Source organism: Passer domesticus, chromosome 4 (genome assembly GCF_036417665.1).
Source record: "Passer domesticus isolate bPasDom1 chromosome 4, bPasDom1.hap1, whole genome shotgun sequence".
In the NCBI taxonomy this organism is placed as follows: domain Eukaryota; kingdom Metazoa; phylum Chordata; class Aves; order Passeriformes; family Passeridae; genus Passer; species Passer domesticus.
The window spans coordinates 48,048,172-48,070,553 of NC_087477.1; the positions used below are offsets into that span (position 1 = coordinate 48,048,172).

General features: G+C 41.9%; 1 protein-coding gene and 1 long non-coding RNA gene across 5 annotated transcripts in view; one reads left to right on the top strand and one right to left on the bottom strand.

The window, feature by feature from the left end:
- GALNT7 (polypeptide N-acetylgalactosaminyltransferase 7) overlaps positions 1–22,382 on the top strand; it is a 91,812-nt gene that overhangs the window by 3,110 nt on the left and 66,320 nt on the right. Inside the window, exons 1-2 of one of the 4 annotated variants that reach the window (XM_064417704.1) lie at positions 10,846–10,966; positions 12,718–12,851. In XM_064417704.1, coding sequence (XP_064273774.1) covers positions 12,816–12,851 — 36 coding nt within the window. In that variant the 5' untranslated portion in view covers positions 10,846–10,966; positions 12,718–12,815. Of the gene's footprint in view, positions 1–10,845; positions 10,967–12,717; positions 12,852–18,397; positions 18,568–22,382 lie in introns of those variants that run through there. The other 3 variants (XM_064417703.1, XM_064417701.1, XM_064417700.1) reach the window with 3 other exon arrangements.
- Positions 13,081–20,370, bottom strand: LOC135299160 (uncharacterized). Its single transcript, XR_010361205.1, has 2 exons — positions 19,119–20,370; positions 13,081–16,545 (listed from the first exon to the last, which is right to left on the bottom strand). It is a non-coding gene; the product is annotated as an uncharacterized LOC135299160 (long non-coding RNA).

The following is a 22,382-nucleotide window of genomic DNA, read 5'->3' on the forward strand; positions in this document are numbered from 1 at the left end:
TGGTGATTCTCAGAACAGTCTTGTCAATGCATACATGATGAAATTAAGGAGAGTCTAGTCATGAATAAGGTCTATGTTTCCAGTTCCCCTGAGAGCTTCCATCAAACAAAACTATCTCCCTTCTAAAGTGTATGTTTGAAGAAGGGGAACGAAATATTTTTCTGTTATTTGCCTGCTGGAATATTCTTTACTTGGTGTCTGAGCACAATGGTGAGATATACAAATATTGCAGCTCATCTTTTAAAAAAGCATTATTATATCAGTAATAAAGAAAACAGTTTGCATTTCAGATTAAGAGACAGCAGTATATCACAAATATTTACTCTGCCCAGAAGAGCAGCAGTTTCCAGACTATTTAACAGCAATTTGTGTATGCATTTAAAGATTACATTTTTTTTAATGAAGGTTTTTATTTGTGTGCTAAGTAGTTTTCTGTAAGTAAAAGGATCTTTGGATTTATATTCTGTGAAAAGCAGTAGAGATTTAGATCTGAGTTTTTATGGCATGTGGCATGTAAGGTGTGTTTATCTTCTTATGGATTTTTTTGGAATTTTTTTTACTAGATCATAGTCTTTATTTGCTTTTCTGGGGAGAACCAACATAAGCTCATTAGTGTCCTACTTTTAAGCAATGTACAAAACCTAACCTCTGTGTTAGTTTAGTGATCTTCCACCATTTGCTAACATTACCAAAGAACATTTTCACTGAGAATGGATCTTGGTCCCTCTCTGGTTTTCTTGAAAAAGCCCAAAACAACAACATCAAAAACAAAAAAAAAAAACACAACACCAAAAAACCCAAACATATGATCTCATCAGTTGACTGGAGGGGGAAAAAAAGAATCAAAAAATACCTCCACAAAGCACGTATTTTCCAAAGATTATGGAGAAGCGAGGGGAGATATGAGCAGGGAGCAAAGAAGGGCTAGGAAGAATGCAGTCAGTGCATAGCCCTGGGGCAGACTCTTGTCCTTCTGTGTCCTGTGAGCTGAGTGAACTGGCCCAAGGGAATTTTGTACTGCTGTCATTAGAGTGCACCTGGTCACAGAACTGAATTGCAGGCCTCTCTCTAAGCTTTACTGATTGTAATGGTGACAGCTGTGTGCAAGGGTCAGGTATGAGCTTACTTGCATGGAGATGTTCCCATCTGCAAAGCCCCAGTGAAAGTTCTGTGGCTCTGCAGTGCAGGGTGGTTTGTGACTCTGATGGTGAACAGCAGCTGCTCATGTGGAGGGGGCAAGAAGTCTGCTAGTTCTTAATGAAATACCATTTACAAGGAGAATGCCTATTGGCACCTGGCTTCTCCCCAAAAAGATGGAGCTGCTGTAACTCCCCTTACAGATGCACCACCACTCACTTTTTGAAGCACATGTTCTCAGGCCACAGTGAAGTTAAGTATAGAAGAGGTCCCTAAGTGGACCTTTTGCATGACAAAATTCACAAAATAATTTGCTTCCTAAATGCCATAGCTACCTATCTGTAGCAAAATGCACCATATCAGATAACTCAGGCACCGTCTCTATATCCTCACCTAATTGCTCTATTACTTGTGGCAATGATGCCTCAGAAGAAATCCCCCAACCCTTTTGACTAGAGCTGGGGCTCTGGCTCCCACTGCCATGGCAACAGAAGTGCTGCCTGCTGAAAAAGCCAGCTGAGTCCAGAAAAGGTCACCAGAGTTCTGTAGAAACCCTGGGAAAGCCTTTATCCTCAAAGAAAGAGAAAGAGGCACAAGTCTGAAGCTGAAAAGACAAAATAGTTTGCTAATGGTGAGCATACAAAACTTCCGGTTTATCTCATAAAGCATATTTTTAATGTGTTTTAATTGTCTTTGGGCTATTTAAGCACTCTGCATGGTTTTAGGAGGGAACTGGAGGATGACAGGGCTTGGGGAGCAAGGATGGGAAGATTATGGTTTTTCTTCAGTTGTCACAGCTAGAATTTATTTACAAGACTGTAAGGACTAAGGCCTTATGGTAAAAGCCCCAGAGTTGCAAGAACTGGCACAAAAAGCAGAAAATGTCTTTGGCTTCTTTTCTGCACTGTCCCAGTCCAGCACTTGGCAGAGTAGATATAAAACACAGCACACTGCTTTTGGGAGTGCTTGTTACAGTACCAGATCTGGGGTTCTCAGACACAGCTTGGTTGCACCCTTTGTGATATCCTGGAGTTGTAGGAACCGTTGGATCAATTTACCAGATCCAGGCAGGGTCACTTTCAGAGTAGAAAGCTTTTTAAAAAGTTACAGTTCTTGAAGCACCCTTTCATGCTTAAGGCTGTACATGATTGCAGGAGTTCACTCTTGCCTGCTTAAAGCATTTGTGTAATGCTTCCTTAAACCTGTAAAAACTAGATCTGACAACAACTACGTTGGGAAGAAAAGCATTTTTTGTCCCCAGGAAAAGGTCTATTAAAGCTGCTGGGGTTAATGCAGGGAAGAAGGTGAATGCACAGCAGCAAAGGCAGCCTGGCTCGCTGACCCGAAACATTGTGCTGGCCACGGAACAAAAGCCTGACTCCAATCACCTTTCCTTTGCCTCCCCTAAAGCAGCCATGCCAAGTCACATCACTGGGCAGCAAAATGAAGCAAAAAAAAAAAAAAAGATGCCACCACCGCACCCCTCCCCTAACTCTCTGTATTTAAAGGGGATAAGCTAAAAGGTGCTGGATGGGAAATATATTGAGGATTCAGAGACACCCTCAGTACTGCAACCTTCTCTGCTCCCAGTGCATGCTAAGCAAGGAGTCGATTCTGAATGCAGGAAACTTTTTTTTCTTCAAAATGAAAACACTTCAAGATACCTACAAATGCTTGGTGTGGCAGTTGTATTACTAAGATGTAAATGGTTTAAAAAAGAAGTATAAAAGCAGTTGGTATAAGGAATAGATAAGAATGAAGCCTTCTCAACACTAATGTGTGAAAATACTCAACAGTTCTAAACTTCTTTTTTAATTCTTTGCCTTTGTACCTGTCTTTCAGCTTTTCATGTCTATGCATGTTATTCTTGTAACCTTAACATTTTCCAGGGTCTGTAAAAGTCTGCAGCTAACAGTTCTGGTTATGTTTTTCTTCAGCAAACAGTTAATTCCAATGAATGGGTATTACTGTTTTAATTATGGAAAAGTCAATATACTTATGCAGCTTTGGGCAGCATGACAGACACAGCACAAGCCTTAGTACCTTGGTTTATCAAATTACTTAGGCATATGTATAACTATGATAACAGGGTCATGGTAAAATGACTATCACATAATTCCTGATGAAAGTGAAAGGCAGATGAGGCCATGTGTGAAAAACTATGCATGTATAAGATAGCTTTTTTTTTTGTCTCTTCCCTCTCTTCCAGGAGGCTTGCATAGCATTCTTATTCTCCAACTCTTTGTAATTATGTTTCCCATAACTTATGATGAATGGCATCAGCTAACCAAAACGCTGCTGATGGGGCAAAACCATGGCATTCAAAATCTAGTGATATCTTGAGGAAGCAGTAGCACAATATACATTTTTGGGGCTTAAACAGGGGGCTTCAACACATGCTTTGACTAACTCAGAAGAAAACAGCAGGATGAGATGAGGTTTCATTGTGCCAGGGGAGGTGAAGGAAGAAAAGAAAGCAGTAATACGTGGCTGCATCCTGGTTTGCATCAGGAAGTTGGATTTTCAGGTTGACAAATGTCCCTGGGCACCCAGGGAGAGCACACAGAGCAGCGGGTGTGGTGCAGGAGTGCCGGGCTGGCCTGGGGCAATGCAAATACTCGAGCACCAGCCGCTGCAATCAGTGAAGCCACCTCACCCTGTTTGGCACGCTGATATAGCCGTGCTACAGCATCACTGCGAAGGCAAACAAAGGTATCCGAGGTTGGACTCAGCAAACCCTGCCCAAATCACCGGGTCAGGCAGACTGCAGGCAATAGTTACATGCGAGGTAGGCTTAGCTGTCGTGCAGTTTGATGGGAAATAATAATAGAGAGTGTAACGGAGTATGAAATATCAGGAACAGTTGTCTGCAAAATCAGGCATCTTAGATTAACATTTTGGGTATTGCTAACCTGAGAAATGTGGCCCATGAGTCTACCATTTTTGATTGGACTGAGATTTTCCATAAGATATCTACAAGTTGCTGCCACTTATCAGTGGAAATGTGGTCAGGCAAAGAACAAGAATGAGTTGCCTGTTAAAGAAAAGTGTAGTGCAAATATTTTATGCACACAAATGCTAAGTGCAGAGTGGAGGTAAATTGGAAAACTGCAGCGTGTATCAGCTGCTGCTAAGGATGACACACCCTCGGGTTTTAAAGTTAAGGGTAGATGTTCACAAGCTCCTCAAGCACAATAAGTCACTTGAAAGAGAAAAGGCTAACTGTGCTGTAAAGGATCCATGCTCCAAGCACAGTGTTTACAAGTCAGCAGTACAAAGAAACTGATTTTTTAAAAAATCTTTAAACTCGAAAGAGTAAATCTTTATAGCAGTGTGAGGGAGTCATGCCCACAAATCTCATTATTCTGAAAGCTGCTTAGAAACTTTAGCCCTTAGAGTCAACATACCACAATGCATTCAGAAGTACGATTTCAAAGAGTTACAAATGCTTCTAACAATTAGCTAATTTAAAAAAAAAAAAGGGAAAGGAGAAGAAACATTAGGATTTAAAAGGATTTACAAGGAAATAATTGGGGTAGGGGGTGTTATAAGTAAAGAAGGAGGTAATTGAAAGGGATTGAGAGGAGTACAGTAGGAAGTGGATGTGGTTAAGGCATTCACAAGATTAGTTAAAGAAAAGCATGGTAAAACTGGAAGTAAGAAGCCAAATCCTGTGACAGATGAATATAGTTTCTTTGATGTATTTCGAGCTGCATGATTTATACATACTCAGCATCTAGCCTGTGGACCTTAAGAATGATTGCACAAAAATAGTGATGAAAGCTTATTAAAATACTACCCAAAAAAGCAGTATGCAGAATTTGATGCACAAAAGGTTCTTATACTCTGAGATTAAATACCTAGTCAATGGTCCTGAACAGCTGCAGGTATTTCAGCCTCAGGAGTCTTACAGAATTAAGAAATTTAACAGTAATAAAAGCTGTGACTTGCTATGCATGCTGGTTTATTGAAAACAAAAATTGTCACAGAATTCATTACTGCTTTAGAGATGGATTGTGAGCTTGAAACTCATTTTCAAATGTCTTCACAACAAAGCAGGATGATATGAATGCTAAAATTGGGGTGGATGAGGGCAATTTGAGGTGATGAGTAAAGCTCTGGCACGCAAATGATACGGATTCTAATTAGTGCAGATACACCTTTTGAAATTCCTGCGGGGGTTTCGTATCTATAGAAAACATATTGAAATCCTGGATGAGTAGGTTGCGTGTGCATGTGCGTGCCTGCCTGAGGTCTCAATTTCTTCCAGGATTAAGAGACTGCAAATACATGCCCTATCCTGTAGGTGCTCTAATAGCAGCCTGGACTGGCCTGTGCTAGGAAATTGAGCAAACACAGGACAAGGATATAAAATAGACAGTGTACCAAGAAAAAAGACAACAGAGAAAGATAAGAAAGAGCTGAACCAGGTCAGCATAACAGTACCCAGACTTTGTACTCCTTGCTAAGCCTGCAGAGCTGCTAGGATCCTTTTGCATTTTGCATACTGAAATTTCAAAACCAGAAGGCAAGGTAATCTCTGTCCTGATGTTAAGCAGAACCATTTCTAAGATGAGTCCTGTTTCGTTTGCCTTGCTTCAGAGAGCCAGTGCCATGTTCAGAGCACTGTCAGCATTTAGGAAGAATAGATGAGCACTGAGAGTTTCATGCTTTTAAAAATAAACATTGTCAGCAGGATACATAAAATAATGTATTGAATTTGAAACACAATATCACAGGAGAGTGAAGAAAACCAGATGCATCTGCTGAGGATTTCTGGACAGATCAATTTACATAATGATGTTCTTTAACTTTATTTTAGAAGTTGGACAGGACAGCGCTTCAGATCTGAGGTAACCAACAATGGACACCAGGCTTTCATTATGTCAAAAGAAAAGAGAACCTGTATCCTTTTTTGTTTAGCTTGGCTCAAAGCTTATCAGGATGCTCATCCGCAGAACCCCTGAGCTTAGACTTGGTGGAAAGCTGGGTGTGTTCAGACAACTATGTGAAGATGTATTAACTTGATTTCTGCTGCTTCTTTAGAGCTCAGGTGTTGGTGCACAATACAAGGATAGTTGCAATGAAGGCATGTGCTGTTATACAGAATTGAGGAACATCAAAGTCATAAACTTAGGAGGGTGCAGGTATTTGTTGAGGACTTTGACTGTCAGAAGCTCCTGAACCATGACATCCATTGGCTGAGTGATTCTGCCTGCTGTTTGCATTTCATACCAGGTCTCGGGTTTCATGAGCAACAGACTGGTATCACCCAAAGTGCTGGAGACTTGTTTGCTCACTCTGAGAAGCTCCTCCTATACCTGCAAATAGCAGGGAGAAGGCTGTGAGACCAGCTTTAGAAAGGTCTGGCTTTATCTTCGTCAGTGTAACAGGTGGAAATGCAGATGGTATTGCTGGTCCTTTCCATGCACCATGGTGCATGGTGAAACACTTGTCTTCCCACTGGCAATTAATGATTGTGGGTAGTTGAATGGAGAGAATCATTTAACTGTACAAAGATATTTGACCAGGAAACTGGAATCCTGGTATCAGGGAGACTAATGAGGAATTCATAATATATGAAACAATCTTTCCTTTTTTTTTTTTTTTTTTGGAGGGAGAGGACAGTATGGCAGACTAATAAAAGGGCAGTAAAAAGAAAGGAAAAACTAGGTGAAAGCTTGGAATGGTCAGAGAGGATACTATTGTGATATGAAGCAATTTCTAGCATTCAAGGCATATAGTGAACTGTTTTAATTTTTCAACAACAATGCAAATCATGCAGGCACTCATAAAAACCTAAAATCTCTTTTAAAAATAATAGCATACATTTTACATGTACTTTATGTACTTTTTCTCTCAGAAAGACAAGAATGATAAATAACTTGCACTAAGCTAATAGTGCATCTCTGTCTGGATTGCAAAGTTTAATTAACTTCTGTAGGTGTTACAAGGAAAATTATGCCTAGCTGAGTCTAAAATCCACATTCTTGAATGTAGGGCATTTTTAAATCAACATGACTAATACACTTTTTGAATAATAACTTCATGTTTTTCTGCTTCATACAGGCCAACAGCATTCCAAGTTTACACCCTCTAGAATCCACACAAATAGCACACCTTTCTTTTTTATCAAGATGCTATCATGAAGACGATAGATAACTCTAACAACTGTAACTTTTGCTCTGCTACTTAAGGCTAGTGAGTTTGAGATGCTGGTCACAAAAAAGGTAGTGAAAATGTAGTAGCCTAGTGGGCATCGTACATGATGGGGAATTACAAGATTAGAGAGCATTTTTGGGTCTTCATCTTGCTCCCACCACTAAAGCTGTTTGTAGAGTTTGAACTGGGTGATAAAGCACAAGAGGGGGTATATCTCCAAAGCAAAGGACAAAGATGCTATAATCTCTCAATAATGGTAACTGTCCCACGCTATCAAGCTTATTTTGGTGTCTTACTTAATGCACAGCATCAGGAAGCTTATCACAGTTAAAAACACCTGTAGAAATCCAGTTCATCCTTCTGCTCTGATTTGAGCTGCATGACCAAAATTCAGGCAGAGGCACATATGCTTAAAGGACTCTTAGATACAGCCAGAAATTTGGGCCATGACAAAAAAGATGTGAGTTCTTCTCCTCTGGTGAAGTCCAGCATCATAGTAGGGGACCTAGGTAGAAGAGAAATGTGAATTGTGAGGGCTTACACTAAGCTGGAGTGGTTTTAATATCATATCACCAGCCAGTGTGCATTTTTCACCTGTCAAAATGACAATTTTTTTTTACCTACCTGTGTGTTCAGGCTAAGTCATTAAATGTAAGACAGCAGGATTTGGCAATTTCACTACATTGGCTATGGATTGCAATACACCTGTTGTATTTTTGCTGCAGGTGCACTCACCCTACATCCCAGAAAATCTGCCTTCCTCCTTCTAATATGAAATAAAACATAAGATGACTTCTCAAATACAGGTGCTAAGTATGTCAGTGACCCACAACTGTACATGTGGAGGGCAGGTAAATCTTAACTCAGGCAAAACTCACAACTGATACTGAATTCGACTATTTTTCTAGTGATGTTGAAAAGAAAAGTTTTTCCATATGGATTTTTTTAGTGTGTTAGTAATGAGCATTTATGAACAGCATTTCCTGCTTTAGTAATCAACTTACGTAGGAAAGGAAAATAAGTATGTGACAAGTCTGCATCTTATTTACATTTTTAACATTACATAATCCTGAAGGTATCAGTAGGAACATTTAAATGAAGGTCTTGACAACAATCCTGCACGAAATGCAGAGAAAAATATTTTGATGTTTAACAAAAGGAGATTTCAAGGACATAATTTGAGCAGTGGAGGGTGTAGTTTAAAAACATACCCCACCCACTGCAGAAATGCCTGAGCTGTTCTTTGCCTGTGTCTTAAAGTCCATATTAATACATCTCCAATAGCAGGTATTTCTTGTTCTGCAAGTAGTAAGTTGTCTTGTCATGTAGTACTTTATCATCAGGTATAAGGAAAAATCCACTAGTTCTTTGCATAGATGAATGCATGTTTGCAGAGCATGGATTCCAAAAGTCATGATGCTTCACCCTTATTATACAAATGTGGTACTGCTTGAGACAGCCAGCACCTTGCATAATTGCATATAAATTTTGCATTGCTAATTAACGGTCTGGTTTTAGTGCTGTGATTCTGTGCTTCACTGTGGTGATACACAGAACACAGATGCAGTGTGTCCTTAGTTCTTTAAGTGCTCTGGGGTATTTATCAGCAGCCACCAGTTGCATATCCACTGATCCACAGTGTTGGCTTGTCTTGATTCAAGCACCTCCCAGAGCCGCTATGTGTCTTTGCAAATTTTTTATGTAGTTCTAGTAATGACCATGGCAGACTGCAGGCTGCAGATTAAAGTGCAAAAATACAAATTAGTTCCTTAACTTTTGTTGATGTCCAGTAGGCTTATAGGTGGAATTCTCATTGTGTTTTTAGAGCTTTCCTCTTTTCTGATCTTAGTTTGCTTAAGCACTTTGTATTCACGTTTGGCGTGGCAAAAGGAAAAAGTATGTCATTCTTTTGAATAGCAGATTCAGACTTGGAGATGAGAAGGCTGGTAAATTTCATCCTTAAAACAACTGGGGGTGAAATCTTGGCTCTGTTTAAATCTGGCAACATTCCAGTAATTTCAAGTGAAGCTATTCGCCTCTACTACTTCACATCCTAAGGGCTCTGTAAATTGTTGCATAAACATTATGTAGTTATACAATGAAAAAAACCACTCCCATTTGCCTTTAGAAAAGGGAAAATCTTCACCTAAGGTAAAATCTTTGCTGCCAGGTTTCTGAGGGAGAAGCTGACAGAGGTAATCCAGCAGTGATGGAATATTCTGGGATTAATTAGACGTGGCCTAGATACACACGAGAGAGTATCAGAGCTGACCTAAATGTTGGGAGGAACAGTGCCTCTATCTCCTGCTTTCTTCTAATCAGCCCTGACACCAAGGACTTAGCGGGGCAAGTTTGGAGAGACTGTTTGGATATAAACCTGAAAGAGAGGCAAATTGTTACACTCATTTTCACTTATGTTATAAATCTGCTTATTTAAGTCTAAAATGTTTTGAAGACATGTTCACTTCTGTATCTTGGAGGTTAGTAAGAAGTCATCCAGGTTTTTCAAGCAGTTAGCCAACAGTCTACAAAAGTCCTGATGTAAATCACTATACTTCAATTGAATATGAAGTTTTCCTATCATTTCTTCTTTGTCCCAAAGCACCATTTGGAGGAAAAAAGAAAAAACAATTAATTACATAGATGCTGTGTTCATTTTGGGATATATACAAGTGTCAGAGTTGTTGATAGTAAATCAGGAACAAAATAAACTTCACTTCAGCCTAAGGTTTACAGGAGCAGCTTTCATTACTCAAAGGATCAGTGAATAGGAATAAATCAGTGATTCTTCAGTTTAATTTGAAATAATGTTAATTGGATTAGTCTTCTGCTCTATAAATATGCTTTTCAAGTTGAAACAAGTAATTTTTTTTAAGGACAAAACTGTAAATCAACCTTTTTCCACTTGCTCTGTAAACTCTAACATCTAAACCTGTGGGATGTCCCTGATTTGATCAAACTACTCAGAACAAAGATTTAGTTAAGCCAGAGTAAAAATAGAAGTACAGTCTAGAGATCTGCTTCTTCCTAATTGCACACAATTGGGAATTTAGAAAAGTTTTTAATTCGACTAGTTTTTAAATCATTGCATTTTGTCTTGAATTCACCCCAGCCAGCAGCCAAGCCCTACACAGCTGCTCACTCACTTCCCCACCAGCGAGATCAGGGAGAGAATGAGAAAGGTAAAAGCCAGAGAGTTCATGGACAAAACAATAAATAAGATAAAAACAGTTTAAGGGGGAAAGCAAAAGCCATGCACACAAGCAAAGCAAAACAAGGAATTAATTCACTGCTTCCCATGGGCAGGCAGGTGCTCAGCCATCTCCAGGAAAGCAGGGCACCATCACATCTAATGGTGACTTGGGAAGACAAATCACTCCAAATGTAGCTCCCTTTCTCCCTCTTCCCCCACTTTATATCCTGAGCATGATGCCACATGGTCTGGAATATCCCTGTGCTCAGTTTGGGTCACCTGTCCTGGCTGTGTCTCCTCCCCAGGGTGGCAGACTGAAAAGCAAAAAAGGCCTTGGCTCTGTGCAAGCCCTGCTCAGCAATAACAAAAACATCTCCACTTTATCAACCCTGTGTTCAGCACAAACCCAAAACACAGCCCATGCCAGCCACTGGGAAGAAAATTAACTCCACCCCAGCCAAAACCAGCACATTGGTATGTATTAGAAAAAGGGGAGTGAGTGGCAGTGAGCTGAGAGAGCTGGAAACCTGCAGTATTTGAAGATGGATGAGATCCTGCCATTATCACTCTTACTTGTCATGGGTGACTGAAAAGCGGTGGAGTTTGGCTTGCCAAGATGACTTTGTTACAATTCTTCACTTTCATTTCAATGTCTTTTTAACACGTCTAATCATTTTTTCTCTAAAGTTGGTTGGGTTTGGGGTTTTTTTGGAGAGTTGGGTTTGTTTGGGGTTTTTTTTTGTGCGGGGGGGGGGCAGTTGGATTTTTTTTGTGTTTTTTTTGGTGTTTTTGTTGAGCTCTCAGTTTGGGAAAAAGATGGAAAACATACTAAAAAAATTGAAAGAATTATCTACATTGATACTTGAGCTAAAGCTATAAAAAAATAATTTAATTCATATCAAGTAGGGATATCTGTCTGGAGCTTTGGACCTGAGAAAAGGGGAAACTTCCCTAGAATTCTGCACTACATGGTGTACTAAAGCCCTTATGAAATCTATTTCTTTATGATTCTGTTTAGTAGAAGAGTTGAATGTGTGCAGTGTTATGAGATACAACAGCTGCTATTGCCTGCAATTCCCACAAAACATGCCTTTTATAACAGAATCATTTCATTGAATTACTAATCAATACAACTTGGTGTCAGACGATACATAATAGAAATAATCTAATGTTTGAGAATTTCTCTCCAAATGGCAGCTTACTAAGAAAAGAGGCTGCTCAGCATTGTGGTGTTTGTTTCCAACCACCAATAACATCAACCTCACAGTTTATAAAATCTGTGAAGAATTAAGAAAGCTTGGAGCTTTCTTAAGCTTCAAAAGAAGAATTCATTGCATTTCAAAAGCAATGCTTTTGTGATTCACTGCTACTAAGATCCTTAACTTCCAGTTACCAATTTGTGATATATACCACAAACTTTATATGGCTAATGGCAGTAGTCTTGCTATCATTTTCTTTGCAGACAGTATTCCTATTCCTCAGGACCCCAGTTTGAAAATCAGGGTCTGGCAGAAATCTGCAATGTTATTCAATGTATAAATCTATCTACTGGATTGGTCTTTTCCAGTATTTATTCATGGAGCTTTTATGCGTTTATGTAAAATGAGGCAGGCCACTCTTTATGGAACAGTGACTAAGCTAAGGAACAAAAAACACATCCTGGTTTTAGCATTTAGTAACTGTTGTACATTCACACTTTCCATGTAACCAATTTTGAGTGTCTTTTTTTATTTGTCTGTGAAACTTCATAAGGCTTTGTCTTGTGCAAATTTGACATATTAGCTTTATTTAACTTTTCTAATGCTTTACAAATGCTTCATATCCTCAGCAGTTAGATTTTGTTTAATTTTGAACAACATGGCAGAATATATCCTGAAAAAAAGTTGTGTCAAACTTATTGAAGGTTTATAGCTGATAAATGATACTGAATTGATAATACTCAAGTTGCCAGTTATTTATTAAACCACCAACAGTTTATTCAAATAGAAAAAATAACAAAATTCCTCAGAAATGCAAAAATCTAATTAATCTACAGTTGTAAAATTTTCCATTTTTTCTCTCCAAGTCACTGTGGTTCTTGTTCAGACTGACAATTTCATCAAATTAACTTCACTAAAAGTCTTTTAGAAAAATAATTCAGCATCTGAAATTGTGGGTGTTTACAACAGTCATTTTTTCAGCATAACAGAAATTGCAGCAAACTATTTCAATTTTCTCTGCCCTAGATTCAGGAAATGATGCAAGTTTAATTTCTGTTTGAAATGCTCAGAAATATGGCACCTTGGAAAAGGAGATTTTCCAGATCTGAGACTGGTTTGAGTGCATGACTACTCATACTTTTGTCTGGCTCAAAAAACAGGTAAGTTTCTCTGAAAAGTAATTTTAAATGTATATATTACTTTTTAAATGGCAAAACCATGCTCAGAATCATTCCATTTCTTCTCATACTTAAATGAAACGCCCACGTAACAGACCATCCCATCCACTATTTTAATGAGATCTAAATCTGTCAAGGATTGTCAACACTCATCAGTGTGGATATTTTGAGGACTTGTAGGTGCAAAAGAAGTTATTTTTGTCTAGACAAAAGCAGTATTAATAATACAATATAGTTCATAAACATTTACTGGTACTCATTATCAGAAAGGGCAGCTGGAAAAAGAATCATTTTACATTCCAATCTTCAGGACATTGGTAGAGTCCAGACCAGTACAAAATAATGAGCTTGCTTACTGTTGATGTGTGGGAAAAGAGAAGAGGAGCTGGAGGTGATACTGCAGGAATAAAACAGACTAAGTAGGCATGACAGGAGTATGGGGGCTAAATGTAATGACAGGAACTTCATAACACATTCTTCATAAAAGTGACAGGAAAAGCAAAGGAGGCGAACAGTACTCTGCCAAAAGCATCTATTCAAATGCTGAAACACTGAAGGATAATTTTTGGTAGGACATGCATGGCTAAACTGCTGGCTTAAAAAAAGAAGGATAATTGAGAATTACAGGAAGAATGGTATTAAAGACTAGAGATTATGAACACAAAACAGTGAAGATTAAGCAATCACAGTGTAAGTTGCAACAGCATATATTAAGTATTCCCCAGAGGTACTTATTTGATTAAAGTACTTTTAAAACAATCTCAGAAATTAGGAAGAATTTAAAATCCTGTACTTCATTTTTGTCAACTCTGAGGTTAAATATACATACACTGTAAATATTTACGGCATAACTTTATATTCATCATAATGTATGCCAAACCTTTGGATAATTCCTTGTAGTGACCACCTCATTAATCCAGAATCTCTCTTCAAATCCTTCAGTGCCGAGGGTGGTGTCAGAAGAGAATATGAGCTTAAAATAAAGGGAGATCTGGCCAGGCATCTTCAGCCACACATTGACTTCCTACCTTCTCAGATGAAAACTAGGGAAGGTGTGTTTTGGATTCCACCAGGACACACCAGGACTTTGATATGCAGTACTAATAAATCTGCTGTAGGGCTGAGACACTGCATGAGCTTTCTGTAAGTGTCAATGGCCAGCTCGCCTTAGATCCGAAGTAAGAGTGCGGAAAACAGCAAAGGCTTTGTTTAGTGATGACCATCCAAATGTAAGGTCAGGATGGGAAAAGAGATTACACGGAGCTGGAAGGCTTCACTGGAGCAAAGGTGTTGTTTGTGTTGAGAGTATTCTGCTTAGGAACCAAGTTACTTTCTGCCAGCTGGCATTTTCCAACACTTTCTTTAATCAAAGCATGACCAAGTTTGCTATTACACGAAGCCTAGAGTATATTGTGTGGGGAAATACTGCGCTTAATGAAGTACTGGTAGTTATATCTGGAAACATCTCAGGAAAGTGTAACTGTTTGAGGTCTAGAATCCATTTGTCATGGTTTAACCCCAGCTGGCAACTAAGCACCACACCACCTCTCAGGCACTCACCCCCAGCAGGATGTGGGTGAGAACTGGAAGGGTAAAAGTAGGAAAACTTTTGGGTTGAGGTAAAGACATTTAAATAAGTAAAGAAAAAGCTATGCACACAAGCAAAGCAAAAGAAGAAACTCATTCACCCCTTCCCATAGGCAGGTGGGTGTTCAGCTATCTCCAGGAAAGCTGAGCTTCATCATGCCTTATGGTGACTTGGGAAGACAAATAACATCAATTCAAGTGTACCACTCCCTTCCTTTTTCTACCCCCAGCTTTATATACCGAGCATGGTGCCATATGGTCTGGAATATCCTTTGGTCAGTGGGGGACAGCTGCCCCAGCTGTGTCCTCTCCCAATTCCTCATGTAGCCCCCAGCCTCCTGTCTGGTGGTGAGGAGCACAAAAGGCCTTGATCCTGGGCAAGCCCTGAGCAGCAACAACCAAAACATCCTGGTGTTATCCTTTCCAGCACAAAACCAAAATGTAGCCCCATACCAGCTAGTCTCAAGATAGACTCTACCCCAGTCAAAACCAGCACACCGTTGCTAATTTCAAAGATTTAATTTCAAACCTATTTACATGAAAAAAAAAAAAACAGGTGTGTTTTGTGCTCTCTGCACTAAGTAGAAAGAAAATTTGGCCCCTGAACTGCAGATTTTACAAAGATAGTCTGTGTGTTGATAGAAGAAAACCCTCAAATGAGCAAAATGTGAGGTTTTATGTAGAATGAAGCCTTTAGAGCAGCTTGTTGTATGATGGAGCTTTGTAACACATAATTTTCACCTTGAGAGGTACAAAAGTCTGTAGGAATTTCCTTTCAGACACTGTGTTCTGAACAAGCAGAGTAGTTTTTTGTGGCCAGATATTCAGGACAATAGTTAAGGGGTAGATCCACATCCAGATGCTTCTCCTATGCGAGCAACTGCATGAGGTTTTGACATTGATTAGTGACCCTGCTCCAGACACCATCCCCCAAATCCCCAGCAATAAGGCAACTGCATGGCTTAGGGGATTGGTAATGGGATACCTCACCTCCAGGTCATCCTAGGTCTCTGGTTCAAGAGCAGCCAGGCTTTGTAATGACTTAAATGCCATTGCATATTTATTTGGAGTCATACATGGAGAAGTGAACATATGATTTCTATGTGACAAGCAGTAGGTGTCCACATACAGACACAAACATTGTGACAGTTGCCAGCCTGTTTGAAGCATTTGAATGACTAAATATCAGTCTAACAGAGATGGATTAATTCCCTAATAACAGATTTGTGTTTTGTTTTAATACTGCCTGTATAGTAAAAGCATCATGGTTTACATTTATATATTTTTATATTATGTACTTCTTTTACTTTTATATATACTTATATTTTTATATATAAATTTATATTTACTTACATTTTGTAACTGAGTGGGACTAAAGACTATGTTTAACCCTCCATCTTTTTCTCTCCAGGTTGTAAAAGACTTTGAAAAGTAGTTTTGAATAGTACTGGAGGCAATCCAAAGCCAAATTTAATTTGAATTTTCTGTCTTAGCTGATACAAATTCTACAAGAGTGAAAATATGTTCTATAGGTCTTCTCAGGCACTTTACTACATAGGAGGAACTGTAAATGCAGAATTGGAAAGTTCAGCACATCCTTAACAAGGATACAACTGAAATAAAACATTTCCAAGGTCAGTACTAATCTAATACTTCTGGAGTCCGACTGCATGGCCTGTGCGTGAGAAGAAGAAAGGTAGACGATGCTCGCTGTTGAGGAATCAGGGCAGGCAGACACAGCGGTCAAACAGAAACATGACGCCTTCTCCAATCTGCTGTCATTGGTGGCTGCGGCAGAGAGAGGGGCTGGCTGGCACGAACACCGTGTCCATTGGCCCGTACTGCCTCCCAGTGGGCATCAGCTCCTTCTCTTTCGGGATAAAACAAACGCTGCGGGGTTTAAAAATCCTGGTACAGAAGCCATTGTCCTCGGATAGCTAATGGGAGAGTTCACTGTCAGTGAGACTTCAGCTACCTAAAACCAAAGCGACAAAACTCTTGATCATCTCCCAAGGGTGCAGCTTTCTGTGAAATCACGGATGTGTGGTTTACCTTTGCCTATGGCTTCGTGTACAATATACACCTCCATCTGAAAAAAAAAAAAAAAAACAAACCCAAATCTGGTTTCAGCAGGCAGCCTTACAAATGTGAGTTGTCATCATATCAACTTGCATGCAGAGGGCTCTGTCCCCACCACTTTCAGCTCTGAGGAGCAGCAGCAGAGCAGTGTCACATCCTATGGCTGTAGCCTCCATGCAGTGCTTTACCTAACTTTATTTTTCTTCTCGCTTTTCTTGAGTGTACTGAGAGCAACAGCACAGGATATTAAAAAGGGATGCCAAAAATGAAGAATGAAAACAACACGAGGAAAGAGCACGATTTGCTGCAGTAAGGTCTCCACTAAAGACGGCAGGAAGAGTTGGAGAGATGCCTCTATGCTTCCTTGACAGCCTACTGGCCTTCCCAGTTTACAGCCCCAACTTGCCTTTTCCTTCTGGGCTCAGCAAGCCAGGGGCTCTGTTCAGAGCTAGGCACCTCAGCTCTGTTTCCCATCCAAAAAACCCTAACAGTCCCTCCCAGCCCTGTGCAGATGTTGCTATCTACCTGAAAACAGTCACCTAAATCTTTGTGTTGGGATATTTGTGTGGTTGATGCAGCTGCACACAGGGAGGGGACTTTGAGGAAAACAGCTCTGTGCTCCTGTGGAAGTCACAGGGCTGTGCAAACACTTGTAAGGATTAGAGCTGTTGCTCGTGCCTTAAACACTGCATTTGTCTATGTCTCATACCTTGATCTTACAGAATGAGAAGGAGAAAAAAAAAGACATCACACAGTGCTATAGCACAAGTTACATGAATAAACAAATACTTCTGTGGCTAGGTGTGTCCAACTACAAAGGTCACTTAGGTATGGGCAGTTTTTTCTTCCAAAGTTATCCTGTTCAAGGTGTAATATCCTGTTTTGTTTATGCAGTCCTTATCATTGAAAGTTCAAGATCCATTGATCTGATGCCCTCCCAGTGCACATAAGAAATAGAATGGAAAAAAGTCGGAGCAAGGGGATAATACTGAATACACAGAAAAAAACAAATGTAGTATTACATTGGAAGTACTGTTTTTGCATCAGTCTGGGTTTTGGAGAACTTACATTACCAGGTTTCTGTGTATGTGTGTGTGCACGTGTGGCATTCCCTCAAAGGAGGAAATAGGATGCCTAACTTTTAGTGCAGAAAATTAGTAACAAAATAACACACAAGGTGTGGGGCTGATAGCATCTCTGTAATCTTGTACTTAATCTGCTATCCCCAAGAAAAATCTGTTGACTTTCCAGTTCTACTCTGCCCAGGCTGCCCACAACAATTAATGGGCCTCCATTACCCTACGCCTATATGACAACCCCTGAAGTTAAACGTTTGCACCTTTATTTTTACAAATCGGTGCCCAAGCAGCGCTGCTCACTCAACCGGGAAAGCCGCAACCCCGCTCGAGGTGTGCCGCTGCTCCCCGTTTCCCGGAGGGCTGCGGGCGCGGCTGGCCGCGGTGCGGGCGGGAGCAGGTGCACTCCGGGAGCGCCGGCCCGGGGCGGGGGCAGGAGCGAGCGGCGGCCCGGGGCGAGGCGCTCCCGCCCCGGTGCGGGGCGGCCACGTGGAACCGCGCGGCTCCCGCGGCGGCCACTTCCTGCTCCGCATCACCCCGGCCGCTGCGCCCGGCGGGGAGGCAGGCGTGCAGCCCGCAGCCTACCGGGGCGGCACGGGGGTGGGAGAAAAAAAGAGGGGGAAGAAAAAAAAAAAAAAGTTTGTACGTGCGGCGGCGGCGAGAGGACAGCCTCCGCAGGCGGGCGGCTGCCGGAGAGCAGCGGCGGCCGGGGGAGGCGGGGGAGCGGCGGCGGGGCCGTGCCGTGCGGTGCCGCGGGGGGCGGAAGGCGGCCGGTGCGCGGGGCCGGGCGCTGCGTGCTCGGCGGCGGGAGGCAGAGGGCGGGCGGGAGGATGCGGCTGAAGCTGGGCTTCCTGCTGCGCGCCGTGCTGCTGGCGGGCAGCTTCTTGGGGCTGCTGCTGCTCTGGTCCTCGCTGTCGCCCCGCGCCGAGGAGCCGGATCTCCCGGGACGGACGCGGGTGAGTGCGCGGCCGCGCCGGGGCGGGCGCGACGGAGCGGGTGGCGGGGCCGCCGCCCGGGATGTGACCGGCGGCGGCTGCGGGCGGGTGGGGGGCGGCTGCCCGGGCTGCGGCCTGCGGAGCCTTGCAGGCCCGAGAGGGGAGTGCGGAGCGGCGGGGCCGGCCCCATCCGGCCCCCGGAGCCGGCGTCCCTGCCCGGGCGGCGGCGCGCCCTGGGGCTGCCCGCGGCGGGGCCCGGGGCCGCCGTGTGCCCGGCCGAGCCCGGCCGAGGTCTGGCCCGCCCGGCTCGGAGCCGCCGCAGCCCCCCCGCCCGCCCGCAGCACCGCCGGTGTCCGCCACAGGCGCGGTGCTGCGGGCAGCGTCCCGCCGGGGACCCCCGGCCCCGGGACCTCCCCGCCGCCGGCGCCCGGGGCACCCGAAACGCGTGGGATCGCCTTCCCTTTGGGGGTTTCCCACCCCTAAATAACCGCGCCGGTGTCCCCTGCGTAAGAGTCCCGCAGAGGTCCCCCAGAGCTCCAACAAAGGGCGCAGGTGTTCCCTCGCCAACTCACCTAGCTGTGCGGATCGGCTTCCCGACGCTTTCCTAACCAAAGGGCAGGTTTGGCCAAGGAGAAGCAGCAGATCAGGTAATTTAAGAACAGCGCACGGAAAGCCAAAAGGCGCTGGATTTACCCAGCTGGTGGTGCAGGTCTCCCATGCCGAAATGGTGGGAGCACAGGTGATAATGCAAGGCGGGCAGCGCTTCAGCTGACTTCCAGAAATGCTTCAGGAGGTCAGACGAGCAAATCTGCAGTGTGAGTCTTGCCATGGCCTTGTATTAGTCCGGTGAAAATAGTCTGACCCTTTGACACCAGAGTCTTAGAAGGAGTCAAAGTAATTCTTCCGTTTTCACCAGATGTTTTAGAGCTCAGGAACATAACTGGACTTAAGGAGATCTGCTTGAAGTAAGATTAGCCAAGATTAAAATAATCTTGGTAAAGTCATAAAATTTTCCAGTGATTATCTTAAAAAGGGATCTTTTATTATATGTTCACTAATGATCTTGGACCTCTCAATGGACTGCTTTGGATAATTGTATAAGGCAAGTGAGTTGACATAACTCTTGTTTTTGAAAACTGGAAATTACTTTGGACTCCTTCAGCAGATGCTCTGTCTTCTGAAGCTGTTACAGTTTGCTGTATCTTGGCAGTTACTGCTGAGATAATAGGCCATAGCGGGTTTTTTGAAGATAAGCAGTTTATTAAGTGGTGAAGTTTCTGTAATCTGTTCTTCTAGACACAATGTGGGATTTTCTGTGTGTGGAAAAATCTTCAGGAATTTATTTGTATACCTCTGAAGAAAATGCTAGGCAGTAGACATTTTGCATCAAAACCGGTCAAATTACTTTTCCTGCTCAGGAAAGAACTGTGAACAGACATTCAAAGGGACAGTCTCAAGGAAAAAAAAATGTGGTTGCATTGCTGTGTAGGACAGTGACCATCTTCAGATGCTTATTCTGGAGTGACCACTGAAATGTTGTAGCCCTGGTGTATGCATGCTGTGTCAGCTTACTTGAGTGCTGTGATGCATCATGCTGTCCTTTTACATGAGCCTAAAGGCTTTTGCTCTGAGACTTTTGAGCTGAACCCTTGTATCCACTTCCATTCACATGTGAGGTCTAATTCAGAAGTCTTTTTAGCTGGTTGGCTTACCAGTGAAGGACTTGCAAGAGTTTACAGTCCTGCCCTTGATAAAGCAGCATTCTGTCTTGATTACCTGATATTGACCTAAGGAGGAAATATCCATGACAGCCATCTCAGGAAATAATTCAGTCTTTGTTGAGAACAAATACAATTATATTAAGTAAACACTGTCAAAGACGAAATCTAAACAGAATATCTGATTAATTAGATAGATCAGCTGCTTACTTGCCTTTGTGGTATATATGAGAGTAACATATGCTGCTTCATCATTTTTGTGGAACATTATTTTTGTTACTGAATTCATGTTTTGGGTTGGAGTGTTTTCCACCTCAGAAGCTGCTCAGGTAAGGGTTATTAATTAAACAGTAATGACTGTTGCCTACTAGTAGTACTCTGGCATATTAGTGGGAAGCTGTCAGAGCCCAGGAAGGTTAGGATCTGCATACTCTGCATTGTGTTAGGAGAGGCTGAGCTGAGCTTGTATCTTGGAATGTGTTCCCTGAAACAGCTGAAAACAGTGCCGTGGTACAGCTTCAGCATAAGGGAAGTAGGAGTTTCATCTTAACTGCTTCTCAGAAATGCAGTGGTGTGCTCTTTGTTCAGTTGTAGAAATGTGTGTGTTTGCTCTGTTGTCAGTTGCCCAAAAGTTTGTTAAGCTAAAGATGACAGATAAATCTTTTTCCTGTACAACACTCTCCTCCCTCTTCTTGCACTAAAAGCTCTAACCAACAAATACGAAATTCCTTGTCAGACAGTACCAGCCTAAAATAGAATTCAGCTTTTTTAGCTAACTTCAGGCAGTATCCTTTTCCTCTCTACAGTGTAACCCCAGGCACTTTTTAATAACACCAAAGCATTAAAGATGCAAAGATGAAAAGATTTGCTGTGTTGTTCTTTTTTATGTTTATAACCTTCAATGTTTTCCTGCCCGCAGCAGCAGACAATAGATAATACAGAAAAATCTTTCAGTGTTATAAATATGTACCTTAAAAAAAATATCCTTTCAAATACTGTGGGGTTTTTTTACTGATTTAAAATATTTCAGAGGTCTTTCAGAAAGTAAAAATTACTAATGCACAGAGAGTTTTCAAAACAAAAATGAAAGTGGAGAAGTAGGAAGGAAATGAGAACAAAGTGGTGCTAACAGTATGACAGCTAGTTGGAGATAGTGCCTTTCTTTCCAGTAGAAGACTCACTGACGCATATGCAGAAGTTGGGAGGACAGAACTGTTCTCTGGGTAACCTCACTTGGAACTTCCTTCCAAGAAATCCAAGAATCCATTTGAGGAAAAAGTGCTTGTGGGATTTGGAGTGAGAGATTAAGTATTCATTTGCATTATCAGAAATATCTAAAGACAAACTTAAATCTGATCCTTAAGAACTTTCAGTTTCCAATCTAAATCAAATCAAAACAATGAAAATATGTCAAGGTCTATTCTCAGAGTCTTAACTGCACATCTGCTTTTGTGTAAGTAATGATGCCTGCTATCTGAGAAGGCTGTGAGAAAAAATTAGGTAGAATCATTGATTTGATTACTCTGTTGTGTCTTTTGGATGCTTTCTGATACCTTCTGGTATTCTGGATCAAAAGGTCACAGTTCTGAAGCCGGCAGGAAATAACTGAGAATCATCGAATCACAGAAGATGCTGAGTTGGAAGGGACCCATCAGGATCATCAATTCCAACTCCTGGGCCTGTGCAGGACACCTCAGGAGTCACACCATATGCCAATCACACCACTGAGGCCATTCATGGTAACAAGATTGCTGTAGGGATCCCAGCTACAGTATTTGTTGTTCTCCAGCGAGATGTGTTGCTAATGATCAGCCTCAGAGGTACAGCCTTAAAGCTGCTGTTGTCAAGGAGTAGGTAGTACAGCAGGCAGAACCAATGGGCTGAAACTGTAAAGAAAGATTTGTTACTGAAAAGTTGAAAGCTTATTTAAAGGAGTAAATGTACTGTAGGCCAACTTTAACTCTCCAATTCTGACCAATTATAGATCACCCTCTTCATTTGTCTACGTGAAAGACAGTAAGGAAGGGTGTCAGTGTGTTCCTAGGGTCCAGAGGGAGATTAGTAAGGTAGTAAAAGATTTGCTGGAAATGTGTGCCTGACTTTGCACAAGGCAGAAAG